General features: G+C 44.4%; 1 protein-coding gene across 2 annotated transcripts in view; it reads right to left on the minus strand.

Moving 5' to 3' along the window:
* Positions 1-26,303, minus strand: part of bcl11ba (BCL11 transcription factor B a) — a 45,386-nt gene extending 19,083 nt beyond the window's left edge. The window contains exons 1-2 of one of the 2 annotated variants that reach the window (XM_056393932.1): positions 25,608-26,303; positions 16,275-16,781 (exon numbers count right to left, since the gene is read on the minus strand). In XM_056393932.1, coding sequence (XP_056249907.1) covers positions 16,275-16,781; positions 25,608-25,662 — 562 coding nt within the window. In that variant the 5' untranslated portion in view covers positions 25,663-26,303. Of the gene's footprint in view, positions 1-16,274; positions 16,785-25,607 lie in introns of both variants that reach the window. The other variant, XM_056393931.1, reaches the window with a different exon arrangement.
* Positions 26,304-26,852: the final 549 nt, after the last annotated feature.

Here is a 26,852-nt window from a genome sequence, read left to right on the forward strand (position 1 = left end):
TTCTACTGACTGATTTAACACACAAACCAAACAACACGTGCAGTATATATTACAGCTTATATAGTGGGATAGGTGCGCACACTGTAACACACAGCAGCATGCAGCCACATGCCGCACGGTGACACGCTGTGACATGATGCGACATGGACCAATGCAACGACATGACGTTCTAAGACAAGCCAGAGCGTGCAGCTGTCTATGACGCACTGCATCACACCGGCACAGCTCCTCTGTGAGTCTGAAGGCAGCGCAGTGAGCGAAAAGAAAAGGTGAAGGCTGCAAAACACAACCAGGAGATGAAGACGAAGTAGAAAAAACTGGAAAGACCTCTTTGTCATGTGAGGACATGAGGCCTGGAAGGAGAGAGAGCGCCTCATAGTCATATGTCAGCGGTCACACAGCAGCCAAACACTACAAAGACGTGAACCGAGAGTGTGGAAAGACAGATGATAAGTGAGCATAGGAAAGAATGCTTTTAACTCATCTCGAAGGACCAAGTTAACAAAAAAAGTATTTCGGTTTCAGAGAAATTAAGTCTGACTGGCCTGTGGGGTCAGCTCTCATTTTTCACTATGAGAACTTAAGGAACCTAGACCCAGTTTCAGTTCCTGTACCTACACAGTGGAATCAGCACTGTCTTGGCTCTTATTAGCAGTGATGTGATTCAGGTGTTTGGGTACAAATCCAAATCACTTTAAATCTATTATCTGTCTAATTTACCTAAATTATCTTTCAGATTGAATGGAACAAATAAGTTTAGTGCCACAGGCTCTTTGGTTTGGAGTGTGTGACAGCGAAGAAAAAACCCGCAGCCTCTGTGAACTGCTTACAGGAGGCTAGGTGCTCTAAATATGTTTCCTTGCAGCATGCTAGATCAGCCTTTCTGTCTCTTCACTTATATGTCACACACACACACACACACTAACAGTAGTGTGGTTAGTGGCAGTGTTGGTCAGAGCTGAGTTTCCAGCCTCCTCTGCTGCTCATTAGACTCAAGAACTGACCATTTAGGTCAAGACATCCGCTGCTGGATCCGCTCTGCTCGTCTCAGTGCCTCTGTGTGTGCGGATGCATTGTCTAGCTGCGGTAGTCAAGCTCACATCAAGCTACCCGGGGTGCACTGATCTGATTTCCCTTGCTAGTGAGACTTCTCACCATAGCCAGGCAGATGGCGGTGCCGTGCTGGCAGCCATGACAGGAGGTCTGCCGAGGGCCGAGCACTCGCTGGCGCCCGGTCGCACTGTATCCACTGACCAATCACAGCTGGGCAGAGGAAGGAAAAGTCTCGGGTCCTCGGGTGGGTGGGTGTTAATGCCTGTGTGGGCGGTCGTATAGTGCTACAGTGTACCTAAGCATCTTGATGACATAATAACATGCCATGGGGCCAAGGGAGGCAAAAACAATGCAGGAGCCCTCTGGTGATTAAGCAGCCTTAGACAGGGAGAGAGAAAACACTGCTCCTGCCAACCTGCAATTTCCTCCCAGGTCCCTTTTATCTGCAAGCCTTCAAGTGGTGCCAAAGGGGCAGTTAAGGGATCTTGTGTCTGGCCAGGAATGTCACCAAATGGGCCAAAAATTTTGCTGTGTGTCATGCACATGCAAAAACGTGTGCAGGCACTATTTTTGACATACATCACACACGCATTCTTAATCACAGAAGATGGGAGAAAGTGTTTGTGAAATTAACAATCACTGTAATCCAACATCCTGTGAGCAGCTTTTATTTCAAATCTTTCACCCCAGCTTTCTCAGTGCATGAAGCAAAAAGGAGAAGGAAGAGAGAGGATGTGCCTGTTTCTAATCAGAGGGGTTGTACCTCCAGTTGTTGGCCCTCACCCAGCATTGTTTACTCGGTCAACCCCCCTGCTTCGCTCCAAGCAGCAAATTCCACCATTGATGGGCAATTTTAGCCAAACCAACAGGTAGAAAAGACTGTTTCCACATGGGAAGGCTCCCGATCCATAGACAAATGCTCTAACTACCTAAATAACAATAACAAAATTTAAATGCATTATTTACTTTTCTGGGGAACGGGACATGGGCTGCTTTCTCAGGAGAAAAACTACGCATGTTATTGATTTATTTACAGATGAAAAAGGAGCGACGGCAGCAGCCCAGCACCTCTCCTCTGGCCCTCTTTTTGTTATCTGTGATGTTGCCCAGAGAAATCAATAGAACAACTGTAGCTAGCGAGCTTTGTTTATCTTTTCCTCTAAGTGAATAATTCAGGGGTGTCAGCAGGGGTGAGGCGAAGCTCTGATTCAAACGAAAGGGTTTGTTGTTCAGGGTGGGGAAATCTCCCACCACCACCACCCCCCCCCCCCACCCTTCCCCCTCCCCCTCCCTACCCCCCACCCACCCCCTCTTCCCCAGAAAGTCTCGAGGAGATGAGAGATGCTGAAACTAGTTAAAAATCTGGTTCTGGGTGAAAAATGGAGACAGACCGCTGCTCTGCTTTTACTGCACCGCCACCAGGAATGTCCCTCACAATAAATAAATAGATGGTACCAGCAGCAACATCTGCTAAACACTGCGTGAAGGCGGAGTGCCAGTAAAAGTTGGTGGCTAAGCGTTTCGGAGGGGTGGTGCTGGGGGATGCAACAGGATTTCAAGGGGCAGCAAAGTCTTGTATTGTGTGCTCAGACTTTAGTTTTAGTTTAGTGCCAAAGGTGGTGGGAAAGGCCTTGAAATGGACTCGTCCAGATTACGTGTCTTCAGAGCATTTTAGAGGGCAGGAACGTTTCACCTCTTTCACCTGATGGCCAAAGAATGAAATGAGAGGAGGATAACTCCTGGGTGAAACGTTCGAGGAACCGCAAAAGAAAGGAAAGGTGTTTTTTGAAGGGGTTTCAAACTGACGTCTTAAGAAGTTTGTGGGGTTTTCAAGTGCCACCAGAGTCGTCCAGAGGGATTTGAGGTGAATAAAGGGTCTTTCTCTCAGGGAGCTGCAGTAGCCAGACAATGTAATACCAACCCTTCTGCCATTTCGACATGACACAAACAGGAAGGGTTTAAATTGCTGTTGTATCATAAGCTTTGATTGCAAGTCCTCCTTCCTCATGTGTAGCCTGAGTAGTGTTAGTATGTGAAACTAGGGAGGCTTAAACCCTCCTAAACAATGGGATCAACATGTATTTGTCAGGCTATGCCACCCTCGGCTGCGTACACATACATACACACACCTCCGCGCACGTGGACGACGAGGCGGCAAACATCTCCAGCAAAGTTACTAAACCTCAGTCTCCCACCTTTGCCACGGACACACAAAAGCCCTCAGTCCCTTGTAATTGAGGCTTAAATCCTTTCCTAACATCCCCCCCATCCCTCACTCTTCACCAAACATGGATTGCACCGACACAGGGCCCCTAATCCTTCCCAGTTTAACCAAGTGAGAAATTAGCTTTTGTTAAGTGGTGATTTGGCCGGTGCTAAACGCCAACAGCCCATTGTAGAGGAGAGGGGCAGTCATGAGTCCCCCCAACGCTGCAAAATACTGTGGTAATCCCATCCTGTCCGTGCGGCCGGGCTGGAGCTGCTGCTGCCTGCTATTGTGCAGCCACAATATTGCCAAGTTATTTTTAGTCGAGAGCTACGTCTCTCTCTCACTGTTGTCCAAAGAGGTTTTGAAGCATCAACATGTCAGCTTGGCTGGCAGGTCTTAGCGTATGTATTACCTATTTCCAAGGTGCTGTCTGTGTTTTGTAGCATATACAAGATACAAGCCTCCCAACCCCACCCCACCCCTCCACCACCCCCCCCCCCCACCCTCCCTTCTCCTGCTTCCATCTCTGACTTCAAATCAAATCGTGTATGCAGAGCTGCAGTGAAAGCCACCAATGTCAGGTTGATAGACGACACGAGAAATGGCTGCAGATTCAGATCCTCAAAGCCGGTGAGACAGAGCAGACTGTTCTGGCAGGAGGAGACAAGACAAAGCACAGCGTCGTCTCTGAGACTCAATGGGGAGAAATCTGCCTCAGAAAATCCCTGTGACTTGGTCTCAGTCCGAGCAAAACTCAGGAGTTAATTCAGAGAATTCTGCAATGGCGGGGTGTTATAACAGAGCTGGAAGGCAGGAGATATTTTCAGGCAGTAAAAAAGGCAGAAGAAGACCAAAGAGCTGCTGGAGAGAAAGCTGGCAGTGACCTGCGTGCCAAACATTTTTTATGGCCAATCCCAGGCCAGACTGTCAAGTTTATTCCCCTGCTGTGGTAGGAAGATACCACACTTCTACTGAGCATGGAGTTACACACAGGGAGTTTGATGTCTTTATGTGGAAAACGATAACTCTTTGCGCCCTAATTCATACGGGACGCAGTGTGTAGCCAAGTTCACCTTTGCATGAATACAAATGCAAAAACCTGCTGAAGTGGTATTCTTCGAGATTCACTTTTTTGTTTTATTTTTGGTGCTAGATGTTTGTTGCTGCAGCACATTTTCATTTGACTCTGGATCTGCTGTATATCAGCCAAACTACCAGGTCTTTATTGCAACTTCCTGTTCTTTGAGGGGACACCTTCCAGGCACCAGGGGCCACGGCTGACAATTAATAGATTGTGTTTGTTGAGTTGTATTCTTCTTCTCCTAATTCTTTACATTACATGGCTGCAGATCTTATGTGTATGTGCACGGTCTCCTGTATGTAAATTTTTGTCTTTGGTTAATCTGAATACCTTTCAGGCTACTGGAGAAATAAAATTACTCAGTGATTTATAACTAAAATAAGCAAAACTTTGTGTAGAAGAAAAATGTTTTTACACTTTCCTCTTCTGTTAATGATCTGAAAACCCTCCTATGGGGGTCCCGACCCCCGGGATGACGAACCATTGTGCTATTTCCCTCCATAGACATATTGATCATTTCAGTCTCAAAGTTCAGTCTTTTACTTGGAAATAGTAGTTTGAAAAAAAAAATCTTTATTCAAGGTCCATTAAACACTGAGTTTGCTCAGTAGTTGCTGCTCTGATGTACGTCCAGCTGAGGCAAGTTTACCTGGACTTTAAATTATTTTAACAAAACTGTTTGTGTGTGCTGTTGGATTCACATCTATCTGTTAATTACAACAAGTATGCTTGTTTATAATTACACATAAGCCTGGTATGTAATATTATACCTGTCTGTAATAAGACAGGTCTGAAAACCCAGACTGTCTCACACCGCAGAGCAGTCAAAGTATGTGTACTATATATATATATATATATATATATACATATACATATATGTATATATATAGATATACATATACACATATACATACAAATATACGATTCTTGACAAAAATCAGTTTCATCTCATATCTTAAATATACAAAGCTTTCATACGGGTTGACTTGTGTTGCTTATAGAAGGGAAGCAAGAAAACATAAACTGATTTACACGTAAATATTGTGAATGATTCATTTAAGTGCAGATGGGGTATTTTCTAGACACGCCAGGATGTGACACCCACCTCCCTGATCTAAGTACAAACCTGGAGCTCAAACATGAACCCACTGTTGACTGAAAAAACACTACATTGTTACAAACACCCACACACACACATACACACACAAACACACACACTTACAGTGAGAGAGACATGCATATGTTCCAAACTGACAAAAAGTTAAAGGTGCACACACACAAAACACATATGCACACTCACACAGCACACTGGAGGAAGCAGCGGGTACTGTTTCTCTGGAACCACACACACACACACACACACACACACAATACAGCCTACACAGTGCACAACGGAAGAGTGATGAGTGCGGGGTGCAGCCCTCCCTGCAGGGGCTCGTCCTAAAATCCCATCAGCAGTGAGTCCAGGTGAATGCAGAGGGAAGTATAGCGTTGCATCCAGCCATTGTCACCTCCACAAAGCTCCTCAATCAGCCTCCTCTTCTATTCACTTTCACATACTACCTGCCTGACAACAGCTCCCCACTCACACACACAATCGGAAGCAAACTACATCTTGTGCTTTATCACCTGATCTGATCGCACAGTCACAAAAGCCAAGTGATGACACACTAAGTGATGGTGTTGATGACATGTCATCCCTGCTCACTTCTATTAGACTGATTTACAAAACTCTGACTGAACTTTTTTTTTTTCTATAATTTTTTTCATTTAACTGATGACATGTTTTTAATATATGATCAGTAGATTTATAAAAATAACAGTCAGCACATCTCGAGTTTTAATGTGCGGAATGTGAGGTGAGCGCACAGTGATCTGTGAAAACATTAAGACGTGAACTTCCAGGTTCTGAGTCACCCTGACATTAGCAGCAGTCAAATCTACACCTGCTCAAGTCGGCCTGTGTCACATGGTTCATTCCATGTGTCCATAACAACAATCTGATAGTGTTATTTTTATATTTGTTTTTTGCTGCTTTAATGAACATTCTTCCATGTTCAGTGCAGACCTTTACGCTTTAGGCAACAGATCATGAATATGTGTTATGATGACATACTTTCATGCGACCACACAGCTAAATATGGGTGAAATATCAATGTATGTGACTTTAGTTGCGGCGTGGCTGAGAACTGTGACAGCTTCGTTGTGACATCACAAAGTTCCAGAAGTCCTGACGGCTGGTTTTAAGGCTCAGTTTCTGAACCCAGGCTGTGTGCATTTCTCTGTGGACTGAGGCTTTGATACTTTCACAGTATTAATATAGAACCTAGACCTGCTTTATAATCAAACTACACATGGACATCTACATTTAGACTATGTGGAGTTTTAAATGATGTTAAAATGAAGAGAATGGAGTTTGATGATTAATCTGAGTGTGCAGCGAACAGCCTCCAGTGTGACTGACAGGTGATCAGTGGGATGTGCAGAGCAGAACAGAAACCTCTCACAAGCTCTCACCACTAAAAACGCAGAGGAAGAGAAACAGAACAGAGGAATCTTTAGTATTACCACTTTAAACCTTTCTCCATGGCTGCCTGTGATTCATGTCCATCCTGTTGGAAATGTCGGCGCGTTGGCCGACGCCCCGGACTCTCCATGCTGCTAATAGCTTCTGGCTTTAATTCTGTCGTTGCGTTGAAATGAATCAGAGACCACCAAGAAAAACACACATTTTCTCTCCTTTTCACCAGGGCTCTCCGTTTCACTTGATTTTTTTGCACATCTAAGAAAAACACACATGACACATACGTTCAAAGGCCCGTGCCAAAACCACAAGCAAGAGGCCAAAGAAATTCCACAAATAAATGGCTGAACTCTGGAGGGACCACGGAGAAACTGTCTGGGTTTAGCAGGAGGTTTGTTAAAACCTGATCAGCCCGGTGGGGAATTCAAATGAGCTCGTCCTTGAGGGAAAAGCTTTAAATAAATGGAAAGCTTCTAAAATCAACCTTCACTTACTTAGGTGCCATTTTCATCAAAGAAAGGCTGATTTTCCAAAGCTATTAAAAGCCAAACAGCAAAGTAGACGTCCTCTGAGGGTGTTGTACCTCTAGTGCAATAAATACAGTGTGAATCATACAGCACTAAACCTACTCACATGTGGTTCTGTTTAGAGGGGTGCTGTATCAGAAGTGTCAGAGAAATCTACTTAAGCATATTCCAGATAGACACACACACAACCACACACAAAGAAGGAAACAGGGAACAGGGTAATAATATTCTCATTAGAACCAAAATTAGAACCAAATTATCATCTTTAAAATTCTGCGAATCCGCCGCAGAATCTGAGAGAAAAATCAAGTCTCTGCTGTTTGAAATGAAGAACTGAGGGTAAACAAAAGCTTCACCAGTGGCTGCCAGCCAGCCTCAGTGAGCACATGCAAGTGTGTGTGTGTGTGTGTGTGTGTGTGTGTGTGTGCTTGCATGTGTGTGTCAACAATTAAAGGGGATTTCATAAAAGTTATGTACAGACATAGAAAGAGAGATGCTGCCTAAAAAACAAACCACACCAATCTGGCCCCAACCCCCCCCCTCACCAGTCCCCCCGTCTTCATCATCTCCACCCTGTCTTCATCCTCACACACACACACACACACACACAGAAACACACACACAGCCTCTTCCACAATCTCATCCCTGACGCCAGGACATCAATTTTCGCAAGTCGTCGAAAATTACCATGCATGAATGCAAAAAAGGCTGATCAGGAGTAATTAACATGGCTTCATATGCAAATTTTATTAATGCAGAACTACAAAGTCATTATGCAAATGAGGGTTTCGTCGAGCCTCTTGACAAATACTCCCGGCTCCAGCCATCTAGCAGCCAGGATGGATGACAAGTCTGCTCGCTCAGTTTAGACTGGAGGGATGCCTGTGTGTTTTAGTCTAGTTAGCGGATTAGCACTGGTTAGCGCTAGTGGCTAGCTGTTTGTGTGTGTATGTGTGTGTGTGTGTGTGTATGCACATACACAGGCTGCAAGTCTGCATGTTTAAACTGTGTGATTAGGGAAGTGGCTAATGGCTACACGGCAGAGTAATGAACCTGAGATCCAGGGGATGGAGGGATGGAGGAGGTGGGGGTGTGTGTGTGTGTGGAGGGGGGGGGGGGGGGGGTGAGATGATATGAATATGCATGATGCTCACTGGCTTTGATGATTAAAAAAATTTTAATATTTAAATGAGTGCATGCAAAGTGATTAACGCGGCAGAGAGGCGATGAGGCGAAAATCGCAAAAAGGGATTTTGAAAATGCTAAGAAGCACATGAGATGCTGCTTTGCCTTTTTATGCTCTATTAATGGCGAAAACTCTCTCTCTCTCCCTGTGTCTGTGCATGTCTCTCTACCTTGCTCTCCGTCTTTTTCCAGCCTTCATGTCTCCCTTGTTTTTGCTCTCGGTGTCTGGTTTGTGTCCAGGACGCTGGATTTACAGAGGAAAGGTAGAGAGAGCATTTAGAATAAGTGGATGAGGGAGAGGAAAATGAGGCTCTCTTTCTCACACACACACACACACACACAAACACACACACACACACACACAGACACACACACACACACACACACACACACACACACACAGCAGGTCTGACGTTCAAAAGACAATATGTCTTCAAAACCAGCAGACAGCTCCCACCACAGGACCAGGAACACTGTCACCTGGACCTCTGTGAGAGTGAGCTGCTCTCTGCTGAGAGTCTGCTTCACTATTTCTACACATTCAGTCCAGTTAGAGGCAAAGCCATACCTATAAGGACACCAAACATTTTGCTTTAAAATATACATGTTTGTTTTGTTTCACAGAGGAGGTTCTGAAAAGTTTGGTCTGAAAAACACACTCTGGCTGAATTCTGATTTTTTTTAAAAAATCAGCCAATGATGAGGACACAAGGTTTTGGATGCTCAGTGTGTCAGCCACATTTTAGTCGGTACCTAAAAATACTGAGGTTTGATCACAAGCAAACACAACCTGTGACGTTAGAGTCGCCGAACAAATACAGTAATGAGAGGAGCAATTAGTGAAATAATGTAATTACTTCTTCACTCAGTAATAAGTAATTAATGACATTTTTCAACTAACTTGTCCAACAGTGTTCAAGTGTTCTTTCCTCACATATTCATGTGTGTGTGTGTGTGTGTGTGTGTGTGTGTGTGTGTGTGTCCACATCCTATCAGGCCTATTAAAAATGCATCAGGACTGTACTGTGTGAACGCAGCCACACACACACACACACACGCACACACACACACACACACACCAAAACTAGCCAAAAGCACACAGGATACAGAAGGGCGAGCAAGTAGCGAGAGACAGAGGGAGAGGGAGCGAGCAGCGATACACACCAGAGTAATTACCACTTCAAAAAGGCCGGCGCTCCATCCGAGAGGCCTCCCAGCTTTATTGAAACAACGCAAAAAAACAAGAGCAGCGGGCGCCGTAATGCCTCTAAAGTACAGGCTGTTTTATCAAACACACACTCACACACACACACACAGACAGACGCTGCTCTTTTGTTAAGTTTGTGCGCCTTCATTTGGAAGATAAATAAGCATATGGTAAATATTTTAAGGACACACCACTGTGCTCCGTCATTATTTATTAAAGATTTGTATGTGTGTGTGTGTGTGTGTGTGTGTGTGTGTGTGTGTGTGCGTGTGTGTGTGTGTCTCCATGTGAATAATGTTTACATTAAGATTCAGACATACACTGTTGAAAATGATTTTTTATAATTGTGTGTGTTATTCCTTGTGTCAAACTCTGCACACTGCTTGAAATGTGTGTGTGTGTGTGTGTGTGTGTGTGTCATCTCAGTGTGTAACGATCTGTGTGTGAAAGACAGACTGAGAGACTGAACTGCAACAAACAATAACAGGAATCACTGTAAACCTGATGTGTGTCTGGTCAAAGTGTCAAACTGAGGACCTGGTTGAAAACGGCTGCAGCCCGTTAACGCCACCTCGCCAACACAAACTGCTCACGCCTATTCATTTTGAAACGGCCAATCAGGGACCTCCAACACTCGGCCGGGCAACCAATGCTAGGAACTTCATCAGTCAGCCAGTCAGTCAAACATTCAGTCAGTCAAACAGTCAGTCAGTAAGTCAGCACTGGCCCTGCTATTGAGGTTTAGTCAAAAAGGTCAAATGGGAAGGAAAAGACAGAAAAGGTGGGTGTGAAAGCAGAGGTAAAGCTAGACAGATGACACACACACACACACACACACACACACACACACACACACACACACACACTCAGCCTCTGACTGTCAGATTAAAAAGGTGTCATCATATTTGAGTTTGTCAAAACTTCTTTAATGTGTGTGTGAGTGTGTGTGTGTGCGCGTGAGAGAGAGTGTGTGTGTGTGTGTATGTTCCTCTCCTCTCCAACTGGACTTAGTTAAATGTCTGAATTAAACCGTGCTTGACGAGGCTTTAAGGGCTGCACAGTACTGTGTCAGGTGGTGTTAAATGCCGCTCACTGATATGTGTATCCTGTGAGGGTGTGTGTGTGTGTGTGTTACATTTAAAAATGACATGTTTCCCTCTCTTTTCTCTAATCCAGTCTGTCAGGACCACCCCCCCTCTCCTGTGGAGTGTATAGCTAACCTGACAGTCACCTGGGAGTCTGGGGGGGGGGGGGGGGGGGGGGGGGGGGGGCACTTCTAATCCCCACACCCAATGACAAGGTGCAGCACTTCAGCAGGACCCTGCTACAGAGTGGAAAGCTGTGGTTGTGGTTGTGCTGCTTTACACACACACACACACACACACACACACACACACACACACAGTGTTACCCACCCATGACACTGATGGCTGTCATTAATGTCCAGGAGACAAGATTAAAAGTGGAGGAGGAGAGGGAGAGCTGAGTGCTGCTGGAGCTTCGTGTCAAAATCACTTCTATGACTGGAAATATCAGTAAAATCAAAAAAGTCCTGGTTTAACAAACATTAATCATTCATGATCTGGTGAAAACCTTCTTCTGCTTTCTGCAGTGTGAAACATGTTAGTGTACGGCATGACATGAAGAAGCAGTGAAACTGACATTTTCATGTGACCTGAATTATTTTATATTCCGCAGCAACCAGGTGATTTTACTTCTCTTACGACTGTAGGTCAGCTGCATCACTTTACACTGTGGGCCACAACCCACAATTTTGGTGAAAATATGTAATCTGATAAAAAATAGATATATATAAATAGATATATATATCTATATATTTATATAGATATAAATGTGGGCCATGAGATGGAAAAGGTTGGGATCTGCTGCTTTACACAATATTAAGAAATAAAGTTCACACATTAAAAAACAACAGCTAAAGGGAAAACTGAGACGCACCTTCCTGTCTGCGGCCTGTCAGCGAGCGAGGTTGACACAGAGCGGTCACAACAACAACACAAGATGGTGTGTGTGACCCGTGAGAGAGAAGAGACTAATGAGTGTGTTTCTGTGAGAAAAACCACCGGAGCTGTTCATCAGCACTGAATCCGGTTTAACTGAGAGAAGCTCAGTGCTGCTTGATTTTCATTTCAGAGAAACGGCTGCGACACAGAGCAAAGAAAAAACACACTTCTAATTTAGGAGGACAAAAAAACTTGTCTTGATTCACATGTAAGTGTGTGTGTGTGTGTGTGTGTGTGTGTGTGTTTGTGTGTGTTCCATTTAACATGGAGAAGAAATGGAAGTGAAAAAGCTTGAGAATAAAGGAGTAGTTTGACCTGCTGGGAGCCAATTACGAAGCGTTGTCGTCAGTCGTGTTCTGAGCTGACATTCAAACTCCCTGATCACTTTTCCCCTCGCTCTCCTGCTTCCTCCCCTACGTCTCTCGCCCCTTTCTTTTCCCTTTCACCAGGTAATGAAAGGTGTAAAAATCTACAGGAGGAAAAAGCTCGGTCTGAGTTACAAAGAGAAAATTCCACCTGCCATATTTCAATCCCCCGGTGATTATGAGTGGAGCTGAGCGTGTTCTCTCCAAATTAAACTCCAGCTCCATTAATAAACCCCTCTGTCCTCTCCTCGTGTTAATAAGGTTCCTACTTGGACATATTTCATGTGGAAATTGTGAAATACCGAGGGTAATTTTGAAACATAAAATGTTATTGCAGCAATATAGTTTACAGTTGCCGCAGTGCACGTCCAATTGAGCTGCTAATATGTTTTTGCTTTTAATGTGAAAATTATTGCGTGTTCTGTTATGAAGAAATATTGTGCAATTACAATTTGAAGCCTTCCAACGCTGCACATGTGGAGCTGATTTCACAGGAGGATTACAGTTAGATATATTGCGAGCGTTTAAACACAGGAGGGAAAATATACTTATGCACATAAATATGAATAATGCCGACTTAATAACGTGACCAACGCCAATCAATTAGTGCGCACGCCTGAGCGTAGCTCTGCAGACGCTCTGCGGCTCGCACCCTCCTCCGGCCCGGCTACGTGCTGGATGTAAAGCCGCGGCGTAGCTACACAGCTAAAGTGGCGTCGCTCTCAGAGGTTCAGGTGGCTGCGCTGTCCACAGCTGTGGAACAGCCTGGTAAAATATTGATGAAGTTCAGGCCCAAACACAGTGTTTTACAGTGCAAGCCAAACCGCAGACTGACACATCCAGAGGAGCTGTGTCCCGCTGCAGGAGCGTTACCTGCGAGAGCACTTCCTGCCATGGCTCCAGGCCAAGTCCTGCTCTGCTAAGTTTAGTTCAGTGCTGCTGATGGATCGACTTGTGTCAGCGAGGTTTTTACACAAACTTTAGAAACGTCGCTATAAACAGAGCAAACCGCAGGTGTCTCCAGCCAGTGACTGAGAACACACTGAGCTTCCTGAGTTACAGAAAAGCATCGGTTATAGTTTGTTTAAACACCTATCAAGCAAACTAAAGGTAAAAATTGGATTTTTGTGCAGAAACAAATCACGTTTCTCGTCTGAAAGACCAACCGTGCATGTTTCTCTCACCACACTGAAGCCTCTTGACTCGTCATTGCATCCTATATGAAAAGGTGGGATGGCCCTCCTTAATAAACAGAACACTGTGTGCTTTTTGTTTATAAGGCTCTGCTGCAAAAACTACCTACATATCTGTACTCTCTGGTTACATTTAAACTTACGTCAGGTCACGGGACGTTTTAACTGTAGCTCTTGTTCACACAACTCGTACAGATGGAAGGAGCTCCAAAAAATATGAAGTTACATTCTCTTATTTCACTGGAACAGTTTAAAAGACTGTACTTATGTATCTACAATTACATGTGAAAATGTATAATGTATGTGAATTATCTGTGTGTGTCCATTTTAATTGCCTCTTTGTGCATCTCTGTCAATTTATAAACTGTAGATGTTTATTTTTGTACACAGGTCTCTGTTGAAAAAGAGATCTCGATCTCAATGAGACGACCTGTTTAAATAAAGGATTTCATTATTTCACAGAGGCAAAATGCAGATTGTTATTAGTTATGTGTAAACAAATGTGTTCGTATCGTCCCCTTGGAAACAGGTTTCGGTGTGAATTTTAGAGCATTCGAAGCCAGGTTTAATTAATGTACAGCAAGTCGTCACATCCTTCACCACACACTCTTTGTTTTATAATCAGTGTGTTTGTTCCTGTTCTCATGCAGAAGGCTGCTGTCTTCTCTCAGGACACTTACACGTCTCACATGATACTCTGACGTGTAAGAGCACTGATTTTAAAATACCAGTGATTCTTCGAGATACATGAAACACACCTGGACACATCTGTGTTCTGCTTCTGTGTTTAGAGTCCTTCACCAACACAACCCAAAAAAATGTAGTGTTTTAATTTAAATGGTGTGGCTGAAGTTTACGCTGTTTACACTGAAGACAAACTTGTATTTCTTTGTCTGTTTGTGTTTTATTAAGTTTTTAATTACATTTTACCTTTGATTTTAATCTATTTAATTTCCCTCTGACTGCTAAATGCTTGTTTATTAGGGTTTATTTGTGTATGAAGCATCATCAAGGTGAATCTGTGGATCTACAGGTTCTGAGTTTTTGTTGTATTTCAGCTTTATCTTATATTTTCTTCTGTGTGTTGCGCTTGTTGAAAGAAGCTGAATATCTACATCGTTTGTCTGAAGCAGGAGAAGGGCGAACAGAATTTTCCAAACACGCCTTTGATTTTTCTACTTTTCTAAAAAGCAACTCGAGGCTGTATGAACCCGCCGGTATGGATTTGATGTGACCTAAATCTATGAATGGACACATCAGGATGTGCTGTGTCCCGGACAGTAAACCGCTGTGTGTCTCATGTCGTGGCGTCGGACCGGACGGATGATCTTTGAGAAGTTCTCATTGAGCCGCTGACACTGACTGCAGTCTGGTACAAGCGGTGACCTGTAGGGAGGCAGGACGGCTGAGAGGAAGCAGCCTGACTCTTTCCCTCTGGCTCTTTTATGAGCGTCTTGACTGGTTTGAGAGAACTGCTGCTGCTCTTCCTCCTGCAGCTGCTCTCCTGCTAAAATGCCTCTTTACCAAACTGAATGGGGGAGAAACTAGCCTCTTTTTAATCCCCCTTTCTCTGTTTTTTTCCCTCCTCCTTCTGCTTTCATAGTGTTTTTTCCTCCTTTGCTTATTTGAATTTTAATGAGCTTTTCACCTTTTTAAGCAGATGGCTTAGGCTGGATTTCTCCATGAAAGTCGGGGTGAGTCTCTCTGTCATGTTTTGCACAATTTGTTTCAACTAACCGAGTCCTTGAGGGGGTTTAGGGCTTTGAGTGGGTAATGTGCCTGTCTCTCCCTTCTCTCCCCTTCTCTCTGTTGTCCTCTCCTTCTAATGGAACCAACATCTCTCTCTCTCCCAGAGAGGACGGGCTGCGTCTTGAAAATGTCCATTCATGTGCGAGTGTGTTATGTTAAAAAGGTTCTCAAACACCTCACCATCCCTCCATCCTTCAGGGAATACTTTAGCATTCTGGGAAATATGTTTCTTGCCTTTTTCTGACACTGACATGAGAAGATTGATACCAGTGTCATGTCTGTACATTAAGTGGAGATGAGACGTGGTTAGCCTAGCTTAGCATAAAGACTGGAAGCAGGGGGAAACAGCTAGCTCTACTCTGTGCTAAAACAAACCTGCCCTCATCTCTAAAGCTCGCTGATTGATATGTTGTGTTTTGCTGTTTAACAAAAAGAAATATAAAATATACAACTTGTGGTTATAGGGGGAGTTGAGGGACATCCCAGTTGCCAGGTTTGGTGACTAAAGAAAACTGTATCTGGCAAACTACACTGTACAAAACAAAGCTGAGGGCAGCAACACAGAGCTGTAACACTGCATAAAACTACAGCAAAAGCAAAGAAGTGGTCTCTCCACACTGGAAAACTGGTGTCTCCAAGATAAAAGTGAAAACACAGTGTAAACACACTTTTAACATCTTCAGAAGTCAGACTTTAAGTGTTAAGATGAAGAAGAAGTTTGGCTTGTGAAGGGGTGATACCTCCAATAATACACTTTCTTGGCAAGTAGCTGAAGCCATTTTCAGACTGTTACAGACACAAACACAGGCAGGGCTTCCTCTCCACAACTCATATTTCATATGCTGCGTTAAAGGTGTCAGGCTTCTCTCATCTAGAAACACGTAACAACAGTTGCACCCTTTACATTTATTTTTAGCCTGATCTGCTACAACTGCTGTTGGTTGAGAAATTTTTCCAATGTATAAAAAAATCCCCTCAAAACAAAAAAAACTTTTCTGTTCTGTTCAAACAATAACCGCTGTTTCCAGTCTTTATGCTAAGCTAGGCTAACCAGGTGCTGAACACTGATATTCATCTTCAGGTAAGTGTTTTCTCCACAATGTGGAACTGTTCCTTCACAGAGTGTGTGTGTGTGTGTGTGTGTTCATTGTGCCTACCTGCCGGCATGTTTTCCTGCTTGGGGCAAATTCCTTTGGGGGGCGTCCTCCCTCCCCTCTCACCTCCCTCCCCTCTTCGTCCCACCTCCTCCTCCTCCTCTGGTGTCACCTGAATGCCAATCTCCACCGGCTCCACCACCTTCCTCAGCTCCACCCGCTGGCCGTGGTGATGAAGGCCCTGCAGCATGGGACTCCCTCCTCCTCCTCCTCCTCCTCCTCCTCCTCCTCCTCGGTCGTTCATCTTGTCATAGCAGCCATTAGCCAGCAACGGCGTTTGGCACTGCTTCTTCTTGTGCTCGATGAAGAGGAGGATGTCACCCAGCGGGAAGGTCAGCTGGCACTGGCCGCAGGTGAGCAGGTCGTGGTCGGCATGGAGGCCGGGCGGCAGGGCGTGGGCCAGGCCGGGCACCAGCGGGTCAGGAGGTAGGCCAAGTGTGTGGGAGGGCAGGCCGAGCGGGTGATGGGGTAAGGAGTCGGAGAGCAGGCTGCCATCTGGATGCTCAACCTCTGCTGTCCAATGAGAAGAACAGAAGAGACATGAGTTAACACCTGGACTGAGACTTAGATAGAGAAAAACAAAGTTGGTTTGAATTGGCGACTGACATCGATAGGCGAAACCCTGCAGGGGCTGCGTTTCCTGTTCTTTTCCCTGGATAACTGTGGGAAGGCTCTGCTGTCATGCTGTTTCCTACAGGAGAATCGCCCGACAAACATTTGTGCCACTTCCCCAAACAATCCAACGACCTTCAGGCCTTCAGAGGTCTGAACGAAGGAAGGGGCTGAACTTCCCTCAAACTCACTCGTCTCTCTTTTCCCTCACACAGCTCCTCCCACCGTTTGCACAACTGGATGCGACATCATGAATGTTTTCAAGGAGAGATAGTCTGACAATGTGCAACCTCAACCCCGTTTGTCTGATTCATCATCTCCTGCCCCTAGTGAGATTTTTATTCAGTCTTACACATATACACACATACACACATTGTGTGTGTGCTATGACACAGAGTTATGAACAGGTGAAGAGAACTACATTTACATTAGAAACATTACATCACCCTGCGAGTGTGTACCGGTTGTGACCCGGTTGTGTTAGTTGTGACACTTGCGGACGACAAACCAAACCGTGATTTTCCAAAAATAAGAATAATCATGTGAAGCACAATTTATCCTCTGACCTTATCTTTTGGGGGTCCCGGACCACCACTTTGTGAACGACTGATTTATGTGTCCACGTTAATTCTTTAGCAAAAACAGATGTCTGGTGATACAGACTCTGTGCTGTTCCATTAAAGTTCAACAAACTCTAAGTTGATTTGAGTGAGATGCTGGTATTTTTTTTTTATTTGGGTCATTATTCCTGCCGTCCTCATCAGCTGAGTGGAGGAGTCAGACATATTAATGCTTTTATGAACAGGCTGTAAGTGAGGGGACTGGTTTAGATCATCACCTGTGAAGGAGTGAGGAGGTCTGAAAGAGGCTGAAGAAAAATCATCATCATCATCATCCTCTCTGACTCTCTCTCTAATATGAGATGATGGATTAGCAGCAGGTTGGCCTCCACATTAGAAATGCAAACAGACTTGGGGTGTCAAATGCAGACGAAGGCTCCAGATGGAGCAACCACCTCGCCACATACCTGCGTTATAGGTCTGTTTTTAAACACACTGCTGACTGGCATGAAACCTTTTGAATATCCTCCTCATATACACTGTGTGTCTACAGCTCCGCAGCCTTTCTGCCTTTGGCCCCTTGAAACAAAGTCAAAGTCAAGAAAAGCACAACCACAAAAAATAAGAATAAAATTTAATTTAATAAAATTAAAAATTGAAAAAACGGAATGATCTCATGAGCCATCAGATTTAGTTGGGGATGCCATAGGGAGTTCTGACCTCCACTGTTGTATTTAATACAGTTCAGATTAATAGATATTATTATTGTAGTGGTAATAGCAATATTAGGATTAGCGTAATTATAAAACAATTAATAACACAGATAAAAATAAAAAAGAGACAGGAAAAAGGAAAGAAAAGGAAAAGCCAAAACACAAAAAGATAAAAAAATATATATGTAAATACGCATAAAGGTATACACTATATGAATACATATGCATATATACATACGCAAATGTTATTGCTAAACATAAAACTATATTATGTAAATAGGTTGGTGGGCAACATGACAAATAAATAAAAACTACAGCTATTAAAATAAATCATAATTGATATTATTCACTTAGTAATAATAACCTTTGAAATCAATGTATATTTTACAATATATTTTATCATTTATTGTTTGAATCTTAATTATTCTCATCTTCATAATCACAAAAAAACTTTAAAAAAAATTGTAAATTTCAGCCAAAAGCTTTCTATTCTATTATTATGATTTATTTTTGTTGTTGTTATGGCTATAAATAAAGTATCTATCGCTCTATGGCAAGTGTGAGTATGTGTGTGTGTGTGTGTGAGCAGGTGTAGAGTGTGTCTCTGTCAGCCCACATCTCCACACACCATCTCCTCCACTCCGTCTGCATGTGTGCATGCGTTGCATGTTGTACTGCATGCACCGTGTGTCGTATCAGGTTTGTATGTGCATGTGTACCGTGTGGATACACACACACATATGCATCGTGTATGCATGTAGTGTATGTGCGTGTGTGTGTGTGTGGCCTGCAGGCTGCAGCCATCTGTCCTTACTCTATTGAAATGAACAGCCATGTTTCTCCAGTGATAAACATGAGAGAGAATAAAGCCGGTGATCTGACCTGGAACAAATACACTGCACACTTACACTGACCCCCACTGACCTGACTTCAGCTGAGAAATTAACCATTATAGACACATGATAAAAAAAATGACAGACCTCAAATACACAGCAGACTTCCTGTGTGTGTGTGTGTGTGTGTGTGTGTGTGTGTGTGTGTGTGTGTGTGTGTGTGTGCGTGTGTGTGTGTGTGTGTGTGTGAAGATGCCTTGATCAACTACATCAGGATGTTCTGAAACCACAGAAAAATTCTTACATTTACACTCGAATGCAGAAACACCGTCACATCCACAGCAGCTGGAGCAAGTTTCAGGAGATATTCAAAGACTGCATCAATAAATAAAGTGTGCGGTTTCTTCGCCCATATTTAATGCACGCCGATTAAGTCAACAGTGTGTTTGCAAATGACAAATGCAAAGGAAGAAGCGTCACTTTGGCCTGATTTACCTAATAAGGCTGGTGTGAGTCAGGCATGAGTGCTAATAGGATTGCAGTGAAGAAGAACAGAAAAATCAAAAGACAAGGAATGTCTAAAAATGAACAGCTCAAAAATAACACTGCAATAAAAATAACACTGTTGACAAACCATCTACAGTATCTGCAGTGAGGCCAAGGCAACAGGTGTCTGCAGGGCTGAAATACAGCGTTTGGCTCCAGTCGAGGCCAAAGAGGCACGGCTTTGAATTCCTGTCGTCAGGGAGAAGTTCCCTGCGAGCAGCCGCCGTCTTTGAGTTTTGGCTTCCTTTGTTTTCTGCCTATCACTGTAAATGTGCTGTTAATCCATCTACACCCTTCATGCTCTCCACACAACTGTCACATTATATCCACACACACAAATGGAAAAGCGTATTAGCAGCAAGCTGCTTCTCAAATATTTGTTTTCTTCTCTTCTACAGTTTTTTTTTTTTTTTTTTTAATGATTTTACAGTTTTTACCAGCATCAAAAATTCCCTGACCAAAACCTGAAAACTGTCCCCAGAACAGGGGGGTGCATGTGTGTGTGTGCGTGTGTGTGTGTGGGGGGGGGGGGGGGGGGGGGTGCATGTGTGTGTGCATGTGTGAAAGACTTTACTGCTGCTTCCTCCACCACACATGCAAGCTCTAAAATCCAGAGCAAATGTTTGTGGGTGAGACTGCACACACACACACACACACACACACACACACACACACACACACACACACACACACACACACACTCACACACACACACACACACGTAGAGATGTCATACACCAAAGAGAATGCACAAATACACACACACACACACACCTGCAGCATCACCTACAGTTTGATACTGAAAACATACATGATGTTGACATGAGTGACTTTTCATCCAAAGTCAGCTTTGAAAATGCAAACGGTGGATTAATTGCACTGAGGAGCCTTCGTGTTCTGGTCATGATTTCTTTGATTTCAAATGTGACTCGTCTACTTTGGTATGTGTGCACATTGTGTCGACGCAGGTAATCACAACGTCACAATTTTCGACTGTCAGAATGACGCCTGAAAAAAACATGATAAAGATTTTACAGCTGAGATCTCACGTGAATTCTATACAGATTTATTCACATCTTTAAAACATAATATCTGAGAATAAACGTCCCACCGTTATGATTCACAGCCTATTTTAAGATCTGACCCGGTTTCAAATGAAAACCTGTTTAGCTCAAAGCTAATTCAAGTTCATCTGGAGGTAAATCCCCGCGCTGGTCGCAGTCAGGATTACCGCGTCGAGCCCGTGACACACGCATTGGAGGCAAATGTGCAAATAATTCTGCACATTTGACTAAGTCTGATGTGGCGGTGTTAGCTACAGAAAGTTGAGGAGGAAGAGGAAGAAGATGCGAGCACATAGTGAGCCACCTGCCCTGGGAGACGCTGTGGTAGAAATGAAGCGCTCCACAGAAACAGCACACGAGCCTCCGAACAGCAGTGACATGTAATTCAACATGTAAAGCAAAAACAATTCACATCTAAAAACCAAAGTGCAAAAGATGAACTTAAAAAAGGAGAGCTACAACTTCTCGAGCTGCTGCACTATATCAACACACTACAGTGTGAAACGCACACACACACACACACACACACTGACGGTGACTGCTATAGATGTCAGTCAGCCACTGTCATGAATTTACAGTAGGTGCAAATTGAACGTGTGACTGAGAGAGAGACAGTCAAGTTCAGAGTGTGCAGGTGTTGACGGTTAAGAGGTGAATGTGGTCTTTCAACACTGATGTCATCTGATTAACACACACACACACACACACACACACACACACACACACACACGCTGCATGTTCGCACTGTGCTGCTCCTCTCATTGGGAGAGCGAGTGCAGCACTGACAGCCTGAGAGCTCCCCCTAGCAGGAAGAGAGAGAGAGAGACACGGAGAGACAGACAGAGCAAGGGTGGGGGGGCATAGAGGAATAAAGAGAGGGAGTTTGGGGGGAGGGGGAGGGGGAGGGTTGCCGGTGAAGGGCAAGAGACAACAGACAGCTCACCAAGCCTCAGCTGAGCAAACCAACTCTCTGGTATGCAGTGTGTGTGTGTGTGTGTGTGTGTGTGTGTGTGTGTGTGTGTGTGTGTGTGTGTGTGTGTGTGGTGTCAGTAGTGGGAGAGTGTGTGCAGCCTGCTGATCAACAACATGAGTTTAGGCTTGCTCTCTGGGAACTGAAAACCTTCGTCCTGAGGATTCATAGATACACACACACACACACACACACACACACACACACATGCACGCATACACGCATACCCACATACACACACACTCTAAAAATTCACACATTTTTTTAATGCAATTTCCAACAAAAAACTTTTGATGTGTTTTTCTGGAAAGCAGAAATAAGTAAAACTGGCATGTTAAACATTTTCTCATTTACCTATTTTGTGTTCTCTGTGTCACACACACACACACACACACACACCTCACTGTCTGCAGGTTTTTACAGGAACTATCCCTTTAATTACAACTGTTTACAATGAAAAAATATGTTTTGTTAATTAGTGTGAACGGAGCTTTATTTGTAACAAGGACGTTTGTTCGAACAGCGAGGGATTATTAGGAATATCATTATGTTCTCGTCCCGATCAGCTGTGACACTTAATAACACACCAACGTTTTCATTTGTGGCTTTTTTTTTTTTTTTTTTTTTAAAAACAGCTCATGTGCAGAACGACTCAGTGAATCTAACAGACGGAGTTGCCAGGTTCTCTCTCTCTCTAACAAAGACTTAGACCCAGCAGGGTGCACGGCTATTTGACAAGCCAAAGGGAAACATGCATCTCAAGTGGGCGACTGCAATTTACACACAGCCCTCTCTCTCTCTCTCTCTCTCTCTCTCTGTGCATGTGTGTGTGTGTGTGTGTGTGTGTGTGTGTCTACAATGGGAGCTCTTGTCCTGTTTGCGTCTCTTCACACTAAATCAGCCTCTCGGAGGAAAAGCTGGGGTTATTTGCAGTGAATGAGAAGCAGAAGGCACGTCTGCACTTTCGGGTGTAAACTGTCTCTGCGTGGTGACACCAAAACACACACTGAATCTGCCTAACAAACAAAAATATATATACATATATATATATATATAGATTTCCACTGATTAATCTTCCCTGTGTGTCTCTGAGGGAGAAGCGACATCAGATCACCCACTCAGGACGGACTGTTTGATTTTAACGTTGCAGGAAACGAGTGTGAATGAGGAGAAATGGAAAGCTACAGTGCGAGATGTGCTGCAGCATCAGACATATTTACTGCAGAACGAGACAATTAACATGCAAATTATTACTCAGTGTTCATGGAGTGCACTGAACAGTGGATTCCAGGCCAAACTGTGATCCTTTATTGATTACTTTTTTTTTTTTTTAAACGTGTTCTAATCATACAAAAACAGATGGAAACAAAGGGAAGCAGACGAATTAGAGGGGACAACTGTATGTGCAAAAAAAAAAAAAAAAAAGGGCTGCAACATCATATCTCATATTTCCATCACTGAGCGTAAGAATGTGACTTTATGACTCAGGCCAAACTGCATTTAAAAAAATTAGCAATTAAACCTTCAGAAAAAATGACTTCACTGTTCCCAACACCTCCTCGCACTCAGGAGAAGATACTGAAAGACAAAAGAGGTGGAGTAACTCTTCCTCTTCTTCTCCTATTCAAATCTAGAGTTCATGTTTTTTTTTTTGGAGTGTGTGTCGCCTCTTGTTGGAATTTTTTTTTTTTTTAAATACTCCAATTAAAACACAGGTCAAACGCATTTCATGACCCGACAGCTCGGGAATGAATTACTCTGAATTTGGGGGGTGGGGTTCACATGTGTTCATTTGCATATAGGTGTGTGTTCATGTCCACACAAGCTCACATATATATATATATATATATATGTGTGTGTGTGTGTGTGTGTGTGTGTGTGTGTGTGTGTGTACTCAAGCATAATAAATCAGGGAGCATCTCTTACACATGAATTATGGAATGTACAGCATAAAATCAGACAGATAGACAGTTCAGACCTGCTCTGAGGACACAAACAAAATGCATTTTACACTTCACATACACTCACGTGCACACACACACACACACACACGCACACACACACACACAGAGTGAGTGTAAAGCAGCTTTTTACACAGTGCAAACAGGAAGCTCATTTATTATCCTTCATCTGCATGCTCTGTCGTCTTTCCTCGTCTAGTGTCTGTCTGTCTGTCTGTCTGTCTGTCTACCTGTTACTGTGTTAATGTGTTTTCTCTGCTCTTTGCTTCAGAAGCTTATGTCACAGCAAAGCATGCAGCGTGCACAATGTGACCCATTTCTAAAGGTAACCGAGTCCAGACTGCAGGCCTGTGTCTGAACTGCCACACACAAGTAGCTCTGTTAAGCAATCAAATCTCCACTTGTCAGGAGGTGATCTGACATCAATGCCACAAGCAGCGTCTTTAGGTGTGTGTGTGTGTGTGTGTGTGTGTGTGTGTGTGTGTGTGTGTGTTCATGAGCATTGGGGACTGACAGTAGAATGCCAAAAAGCCAGTCCACGCAGCAGAGAGGACCGAGCCTTCAGACAGTCAGGCAGCATGGCCCAAAACCTGGGCACGGACACGCAGTCAGCGTACAGCCACGCTGAGTCTCTACTGTAAACATGGGTGCACACTGATACACTGTAGTGTAAGTGATCTGATCTGGCAGGCTTCACACAGCACAAGTCTCCCCAAGTAACCTCCAGCTGGAGGAAAGAGAGTGCTCATATTCACCAAATGTAAAGGCATGATACTGAGCTGCATCTACAACCTCCTCCTTCATTCAGACTCAACCATGCAGAGCTGTCACTCACTGTCCCGCTCTAATATTCTGCGCCTTCAGTAGTTAAAGTCCTGCTGGTCCAGCTGCTATTAAAATTGTATCACTGCTGAGAAGTTTATCTGCGCACAAATATCAAGAGTTTGCGTCGAATAAGAGGGAAGCGCTGGCTTCCTCTGCGGATTCATTTGCACAATTTACGTTTGATTTTTTTTTTCTTTTTTTTTTTTGTAAAATTTTCTTTGCAAAAGAAAAAAACTAATTTCTTTTCTAACTATTTTAATTCTCCCGCAGTAAAAGCCTTGGAGATGATATTAAATATAACTCAAGCTATTTTGACCTTAACTGACATCATTTATTGGAGCTGCTCTGTATTAAAGTGCCGGGAGGAAACCCCAGAATTTTTCCCTGTCAAGACGTGCAGGCTGTTAAATAATCCAAAGCCAGCAGCATTAATATTACAACCAGGGGAAGCAGCCTGTAAACTTTGCATCCATGCAGCATGAACGGAACTGAACTCATCTGAGCATGGAGGAGGAGGCTGGAGCGTTTCTGCTAAAGCTTCAATAACCTGCAGGAAAAGAGAAGAGAAAAGTCTCCGTGTTGAAGCGGAGAAGAAAAGAACCATCTCTGATTGAACTCAGGAGCTTTTCTCTTTGCGGCAGCTGCATCTTCATGTTTGTGATGCGACTATCGGCCTTTTTCCTTCAGTGGAAGATGAAGAGAATTTCTCACAATTAAATTCTCGAATTCATCAGTGACTTCTTTTTGTGTGTATTCATGTGAATATAACAGAGCTGCTGTTATATTATGAAAGTAAGAACCGATTACAATTACAGTCAGGTTTTATTGTCTGTTGATATGAAGAACATTTCTCCCTAACGCGTCCGGGTTTAATTTAATTAAAAGTGGAAGAGTAATAAGGACGTCGTGTCTCAGTGAAGTACCAGGGTTTATCTCCGACTTCTCCGCGAGTAGAAGTCAAACACGCTCCACTCTGTGAATTTGCTTCAAATAAAAGAGGCTTATTTACACACCGTAATGATCCGATCATTAAATTAAGACTTTTATCTAATTTTGTCAATAAAACAGGAAAAGAAAGAAATTGACCTTCAGGAGCCACTTTGACAAACTTTCTGTTCCAAGTTTGAAAAAATCATTTTTACGCACCGATCATCCGGAGAGAAAAATCCTCAGAATGAATAAATGAATAAAATAAAAACAAAATAAAGATAACCATATGGTGTGGTGTGTGATTTTTTGCAGATATACTTACGTGGTATTTCTCTCTGGGACAGGTGCTGCGGGTTCCCCTGCTTGCGTCGGGACATCGCCCTGGCATTTACACTGGCATCGCCCGGAGAGCGGCGCTGGAAGGGTCGGCTCTCCTCCTCCTGCTGCTGCTGCTCCTGTATACCGACTGCAACCTGGCCCCAAAACCGGCCGCTGGCTGGCCACCCGAAACTGACCGCTCTGCACCGGCCCAAAATGTGGCCCTCGAAATGACCCCTCCGCGACGGATCTCCCTCCAGCAGGCAGCGGCTCCTGCGCTCTGCTGTGACCGGCCGTGGCGCAGCGCTGGGCGGCCGGGCGCTCGGTCGGAGCTTGGTGCCAAAGTGGTTGCGCGCCTCCCTGCTTCGGTCGCGGCGGTGGTGAGGGAGGGGGACAGTCCGTCTCTGCCGTCGGCTGCCTTCACACCATCTGTCAGAAGTGAGCGGAGAAAGGAGAGGAGTGGAGTGGAGGAGAGACGCGGCGAGGCGGAGGTCGGCGGTCAGCTCCTGGTGGTAGGTCACTACCTGTGTCCACTCTCGGGCCACCTTGGACACCGCGCGTCCCTGTCCGGAGAAAGCAGGTGAACGGATGCAATTAACGTCGGAAAGTGAGTGAAATAGGAATCCAATTTTCTCCTCGGCACTTCGCGGGGTGTCGCCAAGTGGTGGGCACTTCTGCTGCACTGGCAGTGCCAGCCAGGCGGGCGGGTTAGACTAACTCTTCAAGTCAAAGCCCAGTGCTGGTTTGAGGACAGGCTGCCACCCTCTTTTCTCTTTGTGCTGTAGCTGCAGAGTCCCGCATCCCCGGGCTGTGTGCGGCTCTGTGCGGCTCTGTGCGGCTCTCTGGCTTCTACAATGGGAGAAAACTCAAGTTCAAGTGCGGACGTGACGTTCAGTCTGCGGTGAGAAGGGAGAGTGGAGACTGAAGAGCACTGGGGGCGACTAGTGGTGGCTTTCACACACACTGACTCACACATACACACACTCACACGCACACACACGCACACACAAGCAAACTCGGGCGTGTGGCGCGCACGGCGGCAGTGGTCAGAGTCGCTCAGGAAGTCTCCGTCGGTGTCCCGTCACTGTTAGAACGGGATTTATTGGTGTTAAAGTGTCACCTGAGGCGCTTCCGTCGCTCGTCCGCAGGACACTGGACACTTTGCAGGAGCGTGTGTTCACATTTAAAACGCATGCAGTCTCGTAGTCTGTCATTGTGCCGCTCGTCACACACTTCTCCCGTTTACTGG

The sequence above is a fragment of the Seriola aureovittata genome, chromosome 13, assembly GCF_021018895.1.
Source record: "Seriola aureovittata isolate HTS-2021-v1 ecotype China chromosome 13, ASM2101889v1, whole genome shotgun sequence".
Taxonomy (NCBI): domain Eukaryota; kingdom Metazoa; phylum Chordata; class Actinopteri; order Carangiformes; family Carangidae; genus Seriola; species Seriola aureovittata.